The sequence below is a fragment of the Carettochelys insculpta genome, chromosome 4 (genome assembly GCF_033958435.1).
Source record: "Carettochelys insculpta isolate YL-2023 chromosome 4, ASM3395843v1, whole genome shotgun sequence".
Lineage (NCBI taxonomy): Eukaryota > Metazoa > Chordata > Testudines > Carettochelyidae > Carettochelys > Carettochelys insculpta.
In genome coordinates this window covers 128,398,826-128,417,628 of record NC_134140.1, presented here as the reverse complement: position 1 = coordinate 128,417,628, position 18,803 = coordinate 128,398,826, and the positions used below count along the sequence as shown (strand labels likewise).

General features: G+C 40.8%; 1 protein-coding gene across 6 annotated transcripts in view; it reads right to left on the bottom strand.

Moving 5' to 3' along the window:
* Positions 1 to 18,803, bottom strand: part of RUFY3 (RUN and FYVE domain containing 3) — an 82,835-nt gene that overhangs the window by 4,912 nt on the left and 59,120 nt on the right. For 2 of the 6 annotated variants that reach the window (XM_074993779.1, XM_074993780.1), the window contains exons 9-17: positions 18,572 to 18,664; positions 18,031 to 18,114; positions 17,219 to 17,386; positions 15,638 to 15,735; positions 11,640 to 11,759; positions 7,617 to 7,740; positions 5,748 to 5,827; positions 2,816 to 2,840; positions 968 to 1,042 (exon numbers count right to left, since the gene is read on the bottom strand). In XM_074993779.1, the coding sequence (XP_074849880.1) occupies positions 968 to 1,042; positions 2,816 to 2,840; positions 5,748 to 5,827; positions 7,617 to 7,740; positions 11,640 to 11,759; positions 15,638 to 15,735; positions 17,219 to 17,386; positions 18,031 to 18,114; positions 18,572 to 18,664 (867 nt within the window). Of the gene's footprint in view, positions 1 to 967; positions 1,043 to 2,815; positions 2,841 to 5,747; positions 5,828 to 7,616; positions 7,741 to 11,639; positions 11,818 to 11,943; positions 14,073 to 15,637; positions 15,736 to 17,218; positions 17,387 to 18,030; positions 18,115 to 18,571; positions 18,665 to 18,803 lie in introns of those variants that run through there. The other 4 variants (XM_074993782.1, XM_074993783.1, XR_012645488.1 and 1 more) reach the window with 3 other exon arrangements.

Below are 18,803 nucleotides of genomic sequence, written 5' to 3'. Positions count from 1 at the left end.
TTCCCACTAAATAACCAGAATGAAAATGTGACCTGGGCTGCCTTCTAACAGTAATTTTTAGAACCTTAAAGTGAATGCCCTACGTAACATGGGACAAATCTTTGTGGAACATGGGCAAAGCTCAGAAAAAAATGCCAATTATGCAGGAGGACTGGGTGGGTCTCCCAACAATGATACTGGTGCGACAGGAAGTAGGACAGCACGAATGGCCAAGAGTCCTCCTTTCCCTCCGCACCTCACAAACAGACAGGTTTTCCTGTGTCATTCTCTTACCCAACAATGCTATTAGGAATAGTTCAGTAGCTCCCTGTGAGAGAGGAGCTGGCAGCCTTACCAGCAGCAATGTTGGGGCACCAAGAAAGGAAAGTTAATTTAATTAGGGCTTCAGTGTCACTGAGTGAGTGAGTCCGATTGTATGGCACCCTGGGATTATGAAAAGGAGGGGAACAGGAAGAGGAAGGGCAAGAGGTAGGTGAGACAAGAAAGGCCAAGGAAGAAGAGTGACCTAGCGGAAAAAGCAGAGGTGGGAAAAGAAAGGAGAGGGAAAAGAAGATAAGGGAGAATAAAGAGTGAGCGGCAGGAAGGGACAGTGGGAGAATGACGACAACAGTATGTTCACATGCTCATGACTGACGTTTTCAGGCAGGACGTGGGGAGTCTGAGGAAAGGAGAGGACTGATTGTGCTTGCGGGCGTGGTTGACGGTGAACTGACAGTAGCTCTTGGGGGAAGGAACCATAACACCAGCATTTATCATTTTCCAGAATCAAGAGCAGGTGGCATAGAGGGGCCTCAATCCCTCTCGGTTTACAGCTTTGCCTTAATGGACATTTATATCCTGGTACCCACACAGTTAAAAAGAAATTCACTTATATTTATCAGCTCTTGTTAAAATTAGAGGTGGGGGGGGGCATGTGCCACCCGGCTGACCGAGACTCAGGCCCGAGCCTCCTTTTGACTGCAGTTACCTTTGCTTTTGTGAGACTCTCTTCCTTTTGGCACAGTTGGCATAGCTGTGATTTTCCAAGGCCAGATGAGAGTTCCTAAATCATTAAGAAAAATAACCAGTTGTTCAACATCACTCTCCCTGCACCCTCCATTTCAGCACTAGTGCCAGCATCTGCTACCCTCGCATGGCAGACTTCCGTTTTCCTAGTCAGTTTGGGACACAGTCAGACTGCTTGGGAAGGATGCAGCCTGCAGGAAGCCTTGTGCACAAACAGCACCTTAATGCTTTCAAAAAAGCAAAAAGGCAAAACTGCTCTGCTGGGAAGTGGTATTTAACTCTGGCCAATCACCTAGCAGAATCCACATCACCAAGTGCAATGGCCAACAGGAATACAGGCTTCATTCACAGGGTCCTGTGAGAATGCCCAAAGCCCAATTAAAACATCTAAATACAGCAAAACAACAAGGCTGCTGGGAACACCTGCTCCTGTCCATCTAACCTGAGGTATGTCATTGAGCTCCTGGGCAGATGGGTCAGGGACAGACACACACAGTTACTCTCGACACTTGCACCACATTCCCTGCAAAGATGTCTTCTTAGCACCTTGTATAAGCCAATGCCAAGTGTAAAGGAGCTCGTTTTGTCTGATCTAGTCTGCCTCTTTGCCCAGCCTTCCTGCTGTTTCTCTGCCCTCTGAGTGTTGCATAGCTGCGAGCCCTGCAAGGAGCTGACTCACAATGCTGAAATCCAGGCCAGCTCCTTTCAGTCAACAGTTACAAATCCGAGCAGGAGGAGTTTTGCTTCACTTTCTCTTGCTTTCCACTTATCCACGTGCACACGACAAACACACCTGGACTAGATCTCTGGAACTCAGTGTGTCTCAACTTTTATGGTCCATAGCCCACCCTGCTCAACACAAACCTTCCAGCCGACCACCAGCCAAACACCCAGGATGACAAAACATGTTTGCTTATCTCTAAATGCCTTAAATACTAAATTATTCTTATTAGCCTATTGGAACGTTAACATCAGACATGCAGCTGTAACAGGGAGGAGAGGGCATGGGATGGAGAGTCAGGGTGGGCAGGGGGGGGCTAGTCTCGAGTCCACAGCCCACCTGCAAGATGGTTATGGACCACATACTGAGAACCACTTCTATAGCTGATGCCATCTTACAACTGAGCTACCTTGTGGCATTTTAAAGTAACATTTTTCCTGTCAATTCAAACTTTTTTAGGACTCCCTCATTCACAATATCTAAGATACCACTACAGGGTTAAAGTATTTGCAATGACACATTCCATTGTTTCATTAGCTCTAAGGTAATGTTTATGACCCAAGTGACTATCAGATGGCACTGCCCTGTTCAGTATTCCTGCTCCCAGTGTGTTAACAAACCACGTTTTACTTTCCCAGCAGAAAACGCTTTTAGCCCTGCAGAGTGAAAACTGCATGGGTGTGTCAGCTGGCCTCAGTGCACAAGCACCGAGTTCCAGCTGCAGAATCTTTACCATTGGCAGATGTGCATGAAGCAGGAAGAACAGAGCCTGACATTCTGAGCTGGGACAAAGTCTGCAAGCAGGAGAGCTGTGGGTGCACATTTCAACCCAAATTCTAATTATAAACAGGATCTGAAGTCACTGACAGAGACAAAATATGAAACTTTAATGTCTTTTCCATAATCACTTTTCTGACCCTAACTGTCCTGCACCAGACACATTTCTTACACGAGGATAGAAAAAAAACCTTAGTTTTGCTAGCAATTCTCTTATGGATGCATGGATCAAAGAAGAAATGGTGATAATCTAAGGCTTTGCACCACATTTGTACCTTAATATGTTTCAAAATAAGCAGAGGAAATACCAACCTGCTCTTCTATGACTGACTGCATTCTACAATTGAAAAAAAGAACATGGTTAGTTGCAATAATCATTTTATCCATATCTGCCAGAAGAAACAGCTTGAGCCTCAGATCCATTCTTACTAAAGTAATTTCTTTTTTTAACTACATCCCAACACTTCCTTGTTTTTTTTGTGCTGTTGCTTCAGGTTTATAAAAGCACCTATTCTGAACTCCATGCTTGCAAAACACAGGACCATATATATATTAGGGCATATAAACCTATAAACCTATGCATTACATAGTATCAATATAAGAATGTGAGATGGCCCCCTTAAGTATCAGTGGCTAAGTTGTTAATTACTCTGTTACTTGAGTGCCATGTGTCCATCCCACACCCATGCTCATACAACCATTAGCTGCATCAGCATGCATGTGTTTGCATATTATCCGCATAACAAAAATACAAATTAGGCTCATGCCCTTTCCCTCCTCCTTGAATGACATGAAGGAGGCAGTCAAAGTTTCTTCCTCTCCCCCAAAATGTTTTCTTTTCTGCATTATTTTTATATTATAAAAGTAGAACATGTCTAACTGGGAAAACCAAGAACTACAGGTTGAACCTCTCTAATCTAGCACACTCAGGATGTGACCTGTGCAGAACCAGAGAATTTGCTGAACCACAGGAGGTCAGTGTTGTCTAGCGGTATTACCAACACTTCCACGGCTTACTGGGCTCTTAGAAGATGACATGTAGGGGTAAAATACAGCTAAACAACAGCACAGAATAGAGAGCCAGGACTGGTAGCTGGAAACAAACTTTATGGGACTGTGGGGCGGGCAGATGTCCACATATAGGTATGGCCAACTGAAATCCTGCCAGAACATGGATGTTGCTGGAGCAGAGAGTACTGGACTACAAAGGTTCAACCTGTAGCGAAACATCACAATAGCCTAGAGAAAGAACAGAGAAATGAGAGAGGAAGGGATTTTTAGATAGATTGTGTAAAAATGTTTTTGGTTCTCTCTCTTCAGCTTCAAAAACTAATTAATGTTTTGGAGAAAAATAGCCTCTGTTAGGTTCAACATCCTCACAACTTCAACTAGCATGAAAGCTTACAATATTCACCCTCTGCGTTCTCCCTATAAATCTTCCAGCAAAACCAGGGAAGGAAGGCATTCATATTTCTGATATATTCCAGGTAAAAATAAGCAGGAGTAAAACTCGTAAGCCCTTCCAGGCCATTTTATATACCATAAAGTAGCTAAAAAGGGCACAAAAACCTAATAAAAACCCTTGCCTGATTACCCGTAGTTTAGAAAAACCTGCCACACAGCATGTCTTTTTCAAACTGATGTTTGAAGAGATTACATGAGCGCCCTTTACAAAATCCTGAGTATCGATCTGGCTCCCTACTACAGAAATACAGGTTTAAAACTTCCATCCATCCATCCGAGTCTTCACTGCCTTCTCCAGGCTGTTGGGTTTTTAAAAATCATCTTCCAGAGAAACAAAAACTCAGACAAAACAACCTTGGCTGATTTTCTGCTGTAATGTTCAATTTACTTTAGCATATTTACTAAACTGTATACTGTGAATGCTTCATTTTCTTCAACACAAATTGCTCTGCTATGGGCCTATTTTCATTATATGGTTGATTGCCAATCCTCACACATCTCAAATGCTATTTTTCTGTGTATAGTGCATCTAGACAGAAAAAATACTTGGCCTTAACAGGAAAATACTCCTATCTTCTGTGGGCAGGATCATATAATTAAGGCCATGTGCCCCATGGTAAATTCTCACACAAATGTGATTTTTACGTTAGTATGTTTCTAGGAATTTTATATGGCTATAGAAGCTCTCTCTCCTTGGAACCCCTAAAACGCTCAGTTTTTAGGCTCCGATTTTTCTTGTTTTTGGTCTCAACATTATACTATAACCAAAAATCAAATACAGGAATAAGGCTTGTTTTCCCCAAAGCACTAATACCAAAGAGGCATGGTCCTTTCACTTTCAGATTTGTGAGCTCCTAAAAGTTCAGTTCCCAGGCGAAGGGAACAAAAAATTACAGCTGTATTTCAGGTGACACAACTAACTGGGAGAGGAGGAGCAGTAAGAATCTTTTCATCTGCCTCATTCCAGAGCAGGAAAACCTGATGCCTGGCCACAGACAGTTTCCCAACTCAATGCAATGAAGGACAGACAGCAGAGAAGCTCGAACAGCGGGCACAAAGACTGTTGCATACCTTTGTTTGACAAAATAATTGAGAATTGTACTACTCAACGAGAGAGAGAGAGAGAGAGAGAGAGAGACACAGACAGACAGACAGGCAGGCAGGCAGGCAGGCAGGCAGGCAGGCAGGCAGGCAGGCAGGCAGGCCCTCCAAGCTGCTACCCCTGAAAACGACACAGTGGAAAAGGCAATGCTGGAGTCTCTTCCAACAGTTTGAGAAATATACCACACTGACCTCCTTGCATGACTGCAGACCTCAACTGAAGAAGACCAGAACAACCTCTAAAAGAGGGAATTTCAAGTTTCTCCTATGCGAACCAACCCCCAAACTTCTCCCAAAAATCTGGAAATGCAAGCATCCTACACACCACTTGGCAGCAAAATCCCGCTTATCTTCCAGGTTCAGATGTCATTGAGAAGAGCAGTAACTCCTTGGAACTTTAAAATCATCAATTACAAGTGTCTTCGCTTCACCCGGAAAAGTGTAATCACCGCTTAGATTTTTGCACATTGTTTTACTTCAGACAAGAGAAAACGACGGCTAGTTTTCATCTATTTATTTGCGTTATGTGAAAGAAAGGGCAAGCCCACCACCAGCCTAGATTCTCACTGTCACAGTAATTGATACCTTTGGCAAAGGGTGTAACAGGCTGCTGTTCGCATTGCAGAGAACAACAGAGATAGTGAGAAAAAGGGGAGAGGGTTTACTTTTCATTCCATACTTGTTTGGAAGAATAGCATTTTCCCTGCTTCCTGGTTCTCCGAGTCTGGCATTTTCTTCCTGCATTTTTTGCTTCCCATCCTGTCAAAATAAAACATATTTACAAGGAACATTTCACTAACTGCACTCTATGCAGTTAGACTGGGATTTTCTAGGCTACTTAAGTGTCCTAAAAACCCCAATTCCTGCAGACTTTCATTGGGATATGTGCTTAAAACTCTTAGGTGGTTTTGAAAAATCTACCCTTTGACTTTTCACACCCGTGTCACATACACACATCTCTAAGCGCATAGTGTCTTGCCTTCCTCTTGAGAAATATATACACAGCAAGCAGATGCAGAACCCAGCCAGCTGGACTGGTAGAGCAGAACCTGTGTGCACGCGCACACACACACTACTTTATACATGTATTGTACAAGTATCAATGACAAAAGCAAATCCCCAACCCTGGCTCTGGTGAATCGCAGGCATGTTTTTTGGAGAGGGATAAGCCTGGTGAGGTGGGTGGGCAGTAAGCCTTCGCATTGAATGGTTAACAGACACCCCTCTCTCCATTAGTCTGTTAAACTGAGGGTTTACTGCACTGCTTGGAGGGAACTTTAAAAGTACTAATAAAATAATGTCTATGGAAGGTTTACTTTCATATAGTTATATACTAAAAGTGGCAGATCTATTACATAAATAGAGACTTCTGCAAATTACACCCATTTGCTTCCAAGACAAAGACACAAATGGCCCATTCTAATGAGTGTTTCATAGTGACAAATAAATGGAGGAGAGTAATCCCAAAAAGAAAAAGGCACATCATAAAAACAAACCTTAAGCAATGGGACACATACTTGGACAGAAAAGAATTATTTAGCCTCCCTGCTGAACAGCTTGCTTTTGTTTGAAAAGATCAAAACAGCAGCCAGTTTTGAAAGCCAGATGCAATAATTTTTTTTTTTGTCTTCTAACACCTTCTGTTGTTGTGGGGTAACAGCCATTTTGTATATGCAGAATGCTGTTGATAATTAAGTTATCAAGATGCACCACTGGGTTTTAAAAAAAAGTCAGCAATGCTGCTAGTTGAACAAATTTACTAAAGAACTAAAGCAGTCCTCAAGGGCAAGAAAAGTACAACTGAAATCTCCTGGGGAAACGCAGTGAAGAAGAGCCACATGAAAGAACAGGTGCTCCAATATGCATGCAGAATACAAGAAATACTCTGTACTATTTCACAGTCTTCATACTGGAATAATGGTAGTGTCTCAGGAAGAGCTGCCATTTTACTGATTCTGCTCAGGAGATGGACAAATCTAGTGGTGTACAACAAGGCAGGGGAAAAAAAAAAAAAAAATCAGGTTTTTCCAGTTACTTTGAGAAATGTTTCTTCAAGAATAGAAGTTGCAGAATTTCCAAGCTGTTGTACTCATGTACGAAAAAGCCAGCTTCATTTCTTGAGTTCTACTCAACCTCAACCTGTCAACATAGTAACTTCCTGTTTCTGATGTAAAATTTTGAAGTGGTTTACTCTTAATGACCTGTAGTGATTACAGTATGTTTTATATTGTGTTTTGCTTTAGTACTGATGAACACAATCAATTTCAAGATTGTCTAACATGAGAGGGATGGAGGGATACACTCAAATTATAACTACATTTATTGCTTTTAAAAGACATCTCTCAGGCTGAATATGAAGAAAAAATGAAATTTCATAGTGTGTGAATTAAATCAAAATTTATATATATATTTTTAATCTGAACTTCTACCTTCATATCTTTACTACTGCAGCCTAATAGCAACATATATGTACGATCAAACAAAGCTCAACCTAAGACAGTAACTAAAATTAAACCATAACAAAAATATGAACCAACATGAAAAATACCATTTTTAATTGCATCTTATGACAGCCTTTGCCTTGGGCTACTGTGCTTTTGTTTTCTTGAATGCCTGGGTGGACTGGCGACCATCTGTCTCTTTCCCGTTTCAATTCTTGTTCAAGTTGGCCCCTGCAATGTAATATGAGGAAATGCTGATAAATGATCTGATTTTAACGTATCCGATACACACAGGTATTAAAAATCTGATTTATGTTTTCAGCAAAAGAGGGCAAAAATTTCCATTACCAGAAATTTTCAGAACTCTACACCTCTGCACAAATTATCCCACAGCATGTTTAACAAGCCTACAATGCATAAAGTCTGAACCTAAGTTCTGAATCTAACCCAGCAAGCTTAATTTTTTTGGCTGTTTGAAATATGCACCTGTTCACTAAGTCTGCAGGTCTTTATTTAAAATGTACAGTCACATGTTTAACATTTTACTGCCAACAAGAGTACACAAACTGCCACAGCAAAACCAGCATGAAATCAGTAACACCTTCAACCACTTCCACGGGACATCCTTAAAAACGCTTCCCTCTCTACCTCTCTTACACAAAATCCACATGGCTGAGGTGCTTTCCACCATGCCTGAAGATTAACAGGAGGCTGTATTGGAGTAACTGAGTTCTCAAGCAGAGGGTTCTTTGCTGAGAGTACCTTGCACCAGTAGATCACAGGTGTTTGAGTCTGGGAAGTATTAAGCAAGAGAACATCAGGTGATCACAGTGCCATGATACTAACTGGGGTGAGGTGTGACAGCAGATAACTGAAGCAGAGCTCATACACTTTTCATATGTAACAGACAGACAGACCCGGGTCACCGGCACCAGGGACTGAACGTGCGATCATAGGGGCTGAAGCCCTGTGTGCTACCGCATGAGCTAAATGCCAGCTGGCTCTCAGCAGAGGCTGTAAGAGCAGAGACTTCACTCACCCTAGTATGAGGTCTCAGTTACCTCTGGGTACTGCACATAAACAGAGCTCACCCCGTTACAATCTAGCATGACATGTTAGTGCTCTCTCTAGCCAACTCAGCAATAAGGCCAAAATTTGCATGCCAGTTGCTGAGTGTTTCAAGGTTAGCCCTCCAGTGTTCCAGCATCCACGGTGGAGGGGACAAAGGCATAGGTGATAGCATGAAGTTCACATTTGGGAGAAATAAATGGTAGTCAGTAGACCAAGCACAAACGAAAGAGATCATTTAGGTCACTGACACTACCTGAGAAGAAGACAGAAGTGAAGTGGGACCCAACAACAACTGAAGATCCTCAAAAATGGGAATCCTCCTAAATGCTTAAGATGCCTTCTCCAGGCCACCAGAATTGGGTTGGTCTCACTTTGTCTTGCTCTCTTTCCAGCCTAACTTGGCCAAGAGCTAGGAAGGCTTTGACAACATGGTCTGTAGGGCCAATAAAATGAGATGGAGTGCTGCATGTTGTCAGCATACAGATGGCAACACAGCCCACACAGTCTCAACAACTTCTTCCCCAGCAGGCTCACATCCTCACTGATCAGGAGGAATGATTATTGAAGACTGTGGAACACTAAAAGCAGACAGGAAATCCCCTCTCTCTGTCCTTTCAGGAATACACTGGACAGAACATGAATACACACTGTGGAGAACAACCCTGCTCCAAAAAAAATGAAGGGCAACACATAGGGCTTGTCTACACTAGTCCCCTTTTTCAGAGGGGGCATGGTAATCAGCCCAAGCAGGCAATCACAGTGCATATGCAGTACCTCATTAGGCTAATTTTCGTGGCGTGCAACTTTGAAGCATCCTTCCTCCCAAAAATTCAAAGTTGCACAGGTACTTCAAAGTGCCCACGGCTCCACAGCTTGCCAGCACTTCAAAGCTACTAACTTCAAAGTGCCCACAGCAAAAATTAGCCTAATGAGGCGCTGTATATGTATCGGAGCACCACATTGCTATTGCCCGCTCCGGCTGATTACCATGCCCTTTGAAGAAAGGGGCTGGTGTAGACACAGCCATAGTGAAATCAATGTCAATGGATTTTTTTTTTTTTTTTTTTTTTTGATAAAAGAGGCTAATGGCCCTCAGAAGAGGCACCGGCACCCGGTCTTCCTTAATAAAAACACTGTCCTATTTCCACTAGCAGCACCCATACGTCTCCAACAGTTTTCACAAACCATGAGAAACACAGGTCTGGCCAGTACATCACCACCAAAGCTCAGGGAACAGAAAGGGGTGAAAATCATTTGCGATGCGGACTGGTGCCCACAACCACACTCAATACCATACCAGTAGACAAAATCATACCCGCAAGACTGCACAAAAACTCAGAGCAAAGAACAGTTTCCTAATATGGCAATCCAGTTCACAACTAATATAGCTACCCCATGAGACTTGTCCATATGTAGAATTTACATTTAAATTAGCTACAGTGGCTTAGAAATCAACATTACGTCAGCATAAACAAACAGATAAAAGAGTAACCACACAGGGGGCTCAAACTGATTTAGCTGAACTAGTTTCTAAACCAATTTAGTTCAGTCACTACATGTGGACCAGACCTAGGCCCCTTCTGGGTGTGTGAATACTGCCAGCAGCAACAATAGCAAGACTAGCATTTTCATCCTGTTGGCTGCAGACTAATAACTATGGGCAGATTTTTCAAAACAATGTGCTTTCAAAACAGAGGTGTAGTTTGTGTGCACAAACGGGAGCTTACGTTTGTTCTTTAATAAAAGCAACGCCGGTCATCACACCCCTCCCCACCATATACATTTTGCTTTGTATCTCTTCACTTTGTTGAGGACCCTCACACTTCTCTTTTTGCTTTACCATGTCTGCTAGACCAGCAGGGTCTAATATGCTCCCCATTCGCCGCATGTGGCAACAGAGTGTGGTGAAGTGTGGCTCAGGAGAACTGCACATGTGGGATGCCCCTCCAGCCGGTCTGCACATGTGCCCCACCATATGGTGGGGCAAGGCCCCCAGCAGGCTCCAGCCATGTTCCAGTGTGTCTCACACGGCTTCCATGAGTAATTTTATTTTGTTGGGTGGGGGGGGGGGGGGGCTGTGTCGATCCCTTACATTCCTTTTGGGCACCACTGTAGAAGAGGTCAAAGACAACAGTACAACCATATATTTTATCAAATGTTGCTTCATAATGACCTTATGGAACAGAGAAGGTGTCATAAATGCAAAATGAGAGGCCACCTTCTATTTAATGGAAACAGGATTTGTATTTTCCTCATGCTAGTAAACTGACAGCTCTGGAAGAGGACTATAGTTTTTCCATTCTGAGATTTCTGTCCTCGACTTTCAGGTCTCTGGTTGGTTCCCAACAAAACTAAGGGCTTGTCTAGACTACAGGGTGGGTAGATGCTCAAGTGATTGATCCACCAGTAGTTGATTTAGCACATCTAGTAAAGACCCATTAAAAAAAAAAAAAAAATCGCTGATCACTTTCCTGTCAACTCTGGTACTCCAGCAGGCCAAGATGAGTAAGGGGAGTCAACAGGTCAGATTCTTCTGTTGACACTAACCCCTACTCCTGCCACAGTAAGTAGATCTAAGCTGTGTTGGTTTCAGTTATGCTACTAACATAACTCAAATTACATAGCTTAGATCAACCTGTCCTTATACAGGTTGAACCTGTCTAGTCCAGCCTTTTTGGGACCTGACCAGTGCTAAAGCACAGGAGGTCAATACTGTCTAGCAGCATTACCAATACTTCTACTGCTTACGGGGTTCTTAGAAAATATTTAGGGATAAATTAGAGCAAAACAACAGCACAGAACACAGAGCACAGGCTGATGATTGTACACAAATTTTATGGGACCACGGGAAACTTGGCCATACCCATAGCAAAAGTGGTAAGTTTAAAAAAATGCAGTTGCAAATCAGATATCTGCATTTAAAAATTGGGTCCACACATATCAAAGCAGTTCCTCATTTTCAGATAATGCCCCTTGTGTTGAAACACCCCCCACCCCCCCAACACCCAACCTGGCAAAGAAAGACACTCAATAAATACATTAGAAAACCATCTTTTCACCTTTGCTTAATGAGGTCTTCCACTTCCATCTGAAGACTGTTGATCTTGTCACCAAACTCCTGCTTGAAGAGCCGGTTGTCCTCCTCAGCAGACTGCCGTTCTCTCTCTGCCTGTCGCAATCTGGATTTGAGCCACATGAACTTGTGATATAAAACAAAAGCCATGGTGGGGAGGAAGACTGAATTTAAAACAAACAAAAAATAAAGCCAAAAAAGGAAACCAAAAAAATCGTATGATACAACAATGGGAGGAATGAAAATATTCTAAAGAAAGACAAAATGTAGGTGAACCAGGCAGAAGAAACTCTGATTTTCAATGTTTTTATTCTAGTACTACAGTTTACAGCAATTTGATGATCAACATAAAACATTTTATCCATATTCAAAGCAAACCTCAAGTACACAGAATTTTAAGTCAAATTTTATTTTAGTATACGTTACATTTCAGCTTTACACATGTAACTGGAACTTGCAACATAGGCTATCTACTATATTTAGAATTAGTGCATTTTCCTGGTCTCATCCACAACTATCACATCAGATTAAGCACACAGGCATTTACACCACAGCAACTTATGCTCTGGATCAAATATTAGAGAAGTTGCCAGAAATTAAAGCCTTCAGTCCTACTATAGCATTGCTGTGATAGGAGAAAATTTATTGTCCTCAAGGAGAATTTGATGAGGGGATATAACCATCCTAACTAACCACTTGGATATCCTGATGAAAGCTTTTATTCTGGAGAGAATTCAAATGAGTTCAGACTAAAAGGTCACAAGGCTAATTCTGTGTTTTCAGACATGTGACTGAACAGCCATCCTCAAATATTAAGGTGTTATTTTCCAGGTGGTCTTATAAAGTCCGTCATTGTGCAGTCATCAATTTTATAAGCTAAGGTGTAATGACCACCTGTGTATTGGATGGCTATATTTAGCCTGATAGGTTTTTAAGGGTGTCCAGAGGGAATGATAGTTTTTCCAGCTGCAATAGTCATAAAAGTCTCCCACTATGTGTCAAGGAGTCCTATTCTTCATGGCAGAGTGGGAAATTTACACAAAACAGAATTTTTGCAAGCAATTCACAAGGACAAGAAACTATGAAACAGAAAAATCTCAAATTTGATTTCTTGAAGCAAAAGTATTTATAGACTTATTTACACCCTAAAGCCTCTTTGGGACCAGCATGGTGACCTCTTGCGACCATAGGGAAGAGGACACTAACTTACAATATTCCAATTTGCAATTTTAAAAAATTTGAAGTGAGATGTTAAGCTTATGATTTTTTTCCTAGCTCTTTCATTAAAATTTTGCCAGAACTCTCAGGAAATTTAAGCAACAGAAATTTAGAAGCAAATGTAACAAATGTTATTGTGAAAGGCAGTTAATTTTTTAAAAAATTGTAGGCTAGCTACCCTGAGATAAGGACTAGCCTGCAGCAAACTATTATTTGTTCACTCCTTTCTCTCACACACTTTTTTTTTTTTAAACCCTAAGGTATAAAAAGCAGAATATTTTTTCTAAAAGGTGTAACTATTCCTTTTCTGAGAAGTGGAGAGACCAACAAAATTACTCTCTCCTCAGCTTCCCTCAAGTTAGGAAAAATTGCAGTATATTTTGAAAGGGAATTATGGCAGAGGTAGAAGGCAATGGAAAGATATGGAGGTTTTACTGTAATGTTATTCTAAGGCATCTACTTACTAATTTTGTCTACATGAAGTTTAAAGCAATCTATGGCTGATTTCCCTCCCCAACCCAATTCACTAAGGCAAAAATGTTGCCAGCAGTCTTACTTAACAAGGACTGGCTAGGTCTTCATGGGGAGATGATATTAGGATGTAACAACAATTTGTTCTTGCCTTGGAGTTCAAACCAAAGAACAAAAGTGAAAAGGTAATGGTTTAGATACGCATGTAACTACTTTCAACTACTTCCAGGGACACGTCTTCTTTGTCTGCTTCACAACTGGGTATCAGAAAACTAGTCTGGCTTCCTTAAAATTGGAATCAGATATTGGCATGAAGCATGCACCTAGTACCCATTCACGCTGAAGACTTGTGTTGTACACTTTATGTATCAAAGGTACATACAAAACCACACCATTTCTCATGCCTTATGCTTTCCTCATGAATCTACTAGTCTACTTGTCCAAAGTTTAACAAAGGTTGTATGGCAAATTAGGGAGTTTATACCACATTTTCTATCTCTAGAAAGAAAAGGCCGATGATTTTAAAATTCAGCAAATTCCAAATCAACCTCAAATGACAATTAACGCTTGAACAGTTGCTTTTCATTATTCATAAGTTTCTCCCGTCATAACTGAGTTTTGATGTCAGAGTTGTGAGGCGACCAGTTGTAAAAATGCCTAATGGTGCTTCTGGATGAGTTTGTTTGCTGCACTATTTAAGGTTTTTGCCTGTTTCACCAAATCCTTTTCGCTATATGAAACATGTCAGAGAGATGATGTGGGGGAAATGGATAAAAAATAATAGAAAAAAGAAAAACCAGCAAGAGAAAAGTTCACATCAGTTAACTGAACAGGTATTGCAGTACATTTTAAATATATGTTTGTATCAATTATGAAATAGAAAATATTCCTCTAAGTCACTCAAAAGACTACAGGAATGCCACCTCAGAAAGTTACACACACTACAACACCCATCCTTTTGCACAATAAGGTAATGATTACAGAAAAACCCTAAGCATTTCACTTAATTTTGTTTTTATTTCCAATGAAGAACATTTCCTAAAGATAATGCTGTTTTTCATGCCCACTAGTAATCACTGAGGATCATAAAGGAGTGAATGCATCGATGGGGACACTTTGCAGTAAACTAGTCAATTCACATCAGCTGAACCCTCTGTGAAAACCACTGACTACAAGAAGCTCATCTCCAAGATGTTAAGGAAAAGGCAATGCCACCCTCAGATTCCCCTCTGCGAATGAGAGGTTCTCCATCTCATCTCCATCTCATCTTATGTGAGAATTGGTCCTGGGAGGCCAGCACCATTAGGACAGAGGCTAGAAAACATGCCCTTTCTGCACCAATGGGTGTTCCCATAAGCCACCTCTGCCAGCTCTGACTGCTAGAAACAGTTCTCTCCACTCCCAACCCCAAGTTAGTTTCAATGTGCCTTCTTGCACCTCGGACCTTCCAGAAACCACAGTGCTCACAGTTATTCACAGATGGAGGTTCCATTTTTAATATAGGACAGTTTAACAAATAGAACCAGAGTCATATGTAACAGTAAGTGAATTTCAGATCTGACGCTGTCATAGTCCTTGTCTTTCTAGCTGCCACTATTATATTGCCATCCCTATTGTGCCGGTCTAATACAGACTGTAAGCTTCTGTGAGTCATCCATTTGTACAGATTTAATCGTGCTGTACAGGCCCATTTAAATTAGTAATAGGTAATTAATTATACAGCGTTACAGCTTCATATTCAACAGTGCTGCCAAGGAGGCCAATCATTAGCTTTTATATAAGCTTTGTATGTTCTGTTTGTATGTATAAAACAAACAAACAGTTACAATAACTGGTATTTTAGTGGGATATTCACATTTATAGAGGATTTTCCAAAGCTCCCAAAATATGTTCTAGTTACCAGTCTATCACACAGTTACTGCTATAGGGCCAAGTCCTGCTCTCTTACTCATCCTAGTAGTTCTACTTTCTTCCATGGGACTCTACAGGTGAGTAAGAGCAGTAGGATATGATCCACTGTTTTAATGGCCAGCTGTGCTCCAATGATATTCAGTGGGAATTTGCCATGAACTTCAATGAAAGCACTCGTAGGCCATTGAATGCAACTCAAAATAATAACTACAGACTTTTTTAAAAAACAAAAAAGGACTCACTGAAATAATACTTAGCATGTTGAGGATATTTATTGCTATGTAACAAGTTTGTGTAAAAATATGAATTTTCTGCACCTGCAAAACATATATATCACATACCACACAGACACTTTTTATTGTAAAATAGACATTTAATTTTTACCTTTGTTCCAGCTGTTTAATAGTAGCCGCCATCTGATTTGTCTTCTCCTCTAAACGGCTGTTTAACTCACTCTTCTGTTTTACTCCCAGGTCTGAACTCTGGAAAGGAAAATTACGCAATGTCTTCAGAAAGCAGAGGTAAACATGAAATAAGCTACACTGGAAAACGAAATACAAATGTTGAGACTAACATGGGTAAGAGGGAACATTTCAAAGAGCAAACATTAGCAGCAAAGATTAATAGTGGGGGACAAGCATTTCCCCATGTTCTGGTAAGTAAACAATTTTATTTTTATACACAAATATATCTGAACTGCAGGGTATACGCTATTGATGTAGTACGTATCAATACCACACTATCATTTATTTGGTGTGGTATAAGAGTGCCACTTGTTTGAACCATCCTTCCTCTGGCAGCAAATTCCGTGTGTGGTTTTAAAATTAAGTTGAAGTGTCCGATTTTATCTGAGTAACCTATTTGAGTAGATTTCAGTGTGAAGTGGAACTGTAGACATTTTACTGGATAGACACTATCATGGTTTTGTTTCTTTGTACAATATGTGCAGAGTTGTGTGTGTTTACTTCTAGGTTTGATCATTTTTCTTTAGAACACTGGTTTTACTGCAGGCTGTTTCCCAGAAGAAGTAGTGATAAAGGGCAGTGATTTTGAAATCCTCTCTCTCCATAGTAATTTGTACTCATACAAATGATTTCACTCTGCCATTATATACCATATCAAGTGTGTTACAGCAGAGAGCACAGAAGAAAACCTCATATAAGCTGTGACTGTGGATGACAGAGTTTAAATTGGCCAATGCAATTAAAACCAGAGGATGCTTGAAAATTTTTGCTATCTCCACACCATTCTCCTTGTTTCCACAATTATTTAAAACCTGTGCTCTAGTCTAGAGAAAGGAGATTATACAATTTTGTACACAGCTAACTGCACTAATAAAAGTGAAAGGCTGCAGACAGGGAGCTTACCCAAACACCATCTCCCAAAAGTATTGGCAAACGATCCAGCTGCTTAGTTTTTAGCATATTAAAAAGGGCTCAGAAGAGGACACTGACCAGCTATGCAAGTTGCTCACAATAGTAGGTGATTGAGAGCATGCTGCTGACACACCCTTACTCAACATCTCTCAAACAGTCATGTGTTACAGCTAGCTTATCTTACTACTCAGTCGATAAGTTTTTAAGATACCAAGGGATGCTTTTTTTCTTGAGTTCCTGCACCTGGTGGGCTTTTCCTTTTTAATTTTTAAAACACATTTGAGCCTGACCTTCGTACTGACAGAATACACAACTATATGACAGATCAGGCTCTGACTCTGGACAGGGTTTACAGCTTCCAGACCAAGTCACATTCAGTTTTCGTCAATTAGGAAGATCAGCCTCAATGCAGGCTGAGTGTGGAAGAAATGAAGTGACATCCATAGTGAGATTAGGAGATGGAAAAGGAAAAGGTATGTAATGTGATGATCTTCCTCCCTCAGAATGACTTTCTGATACACAAAGGAGTATTGTTCGTTCTTCCATGCCACAGCTACAAAGGGACCATTTCATTGGCTTCCTTTCCTACCTGCAGTTTGAAGGAGAGTTCATGTTTTAGTGCCCTGAGATCATCTACTTGTTGCCTGAGAGCCACTAATGCATCCTGCTTCTCACAAACATCTTTTTCCAGCATCTTCATGGCCAGCTCCATCTCCTGTCTCATTCCAATCTGCACCTCTAGTTCCTTTTCCACATCCTGAAACAGAATAGGTTTTATAACAATCCTTCTGGCGAGAACACAAGTGAATCAACGTGTGATAGCCCATGCTACCCTTCACCCCATCAACACATACGCAACACTGTGAACGTCTTATTGTCATGATAAATAGAACTTAGCTATTAAGTTAAGGAAAAAAATATGCCATTATCTGCCAAGTACTACAGCTACGTATATGGCTTCATTGGCAAACAATCAAAAAGCTCTATTTAGGCTCACGATTCTAATGCCAAGTTTATATTTTTCATTACTCACATGTTCACAGCCCTCTTCTTTCACAATGCCCCTTTCAACCATTTTCCCCATCCTTATGTGCTGTGTAACAATACATGACGAGCATTCAGGTTGCAGACTAGTGGTTATTTAAATTTCTTAAACAGAAAACACGGAAGCTAAGAGCACGTTTTTTGTGTGATGCTAGGCTAGTTCTAGTAAGTACACTGATATGAAGCAAGGAGAACAAGGTTATGAAATGGTTATTAAGTAAAGCACTTTGGAATGCTGTCACCCTACTTGGGTATTTGACCATAATACATACCCTTTGCCAAAGATGATTGTTAGACTATGAATGATTACATGAAACATTAATACTTAACCGAAATCCGAGTTTAGACCAAGCTTACCAGCCGGAGCTGAGTCTCCTCCTTTAACTGTTTTCGTGCTTCACTCAGTGCAAGTCCATCTGCAGTTCTGTCTTGTTTATTTACCTAGAGTTAACAGAGAACAAAATCAAGTAGAAATACAACTTACAGAATCCTTATATTTGTTGATGTGCTTCTTCCACTTTCAAACATCTATTGCCTTCACTAAGTTAATTCACAAGGAAATTGCTTGCTGCAATTACTGTTTTCCTCCTCCAACACACGTTATTTAATGCTGTCATCTATCATCAGTCTAACCATTTTGAGGATGTCTATAACAGCATTTTAAGTATGAGAAAGTGACGAAGTGTTGAAATATCTTTATAACTTTAAAGGTAGAAATAGATTCCATAGCGGATATCAGCATCTTTTATCTGGTGAGTAAAAACTTTGCAACAGTGCTTTGAAGATCCCCTTGATTTCAGAAAAAAAGACAGAATAGGATAATGAGTGTCCAACTGGCACAAGGAAGTGCAATTCCCACTTAAAGAAAAAGAAAGATTCAGAACATACACATGCTGACCTTACGGTTAGTTTCCAAAAGGTAAGAACTTTCTTCTTTAACTCGCTCCATCTCTTCTTGCAGAGTTATAATCCTATTGTTTGCAACTGCCAGCTATAAACAAAGCAAGAGAATTGTAACTAAGATGCTGATGTTTCACTTGGCTGGATAACAGCTATTTACAGCAGTTGTACATCAAGGTGCTGAGGCACTCTGATGAGAAAGTGATGAGTTTGATATGAGAATCTTCACT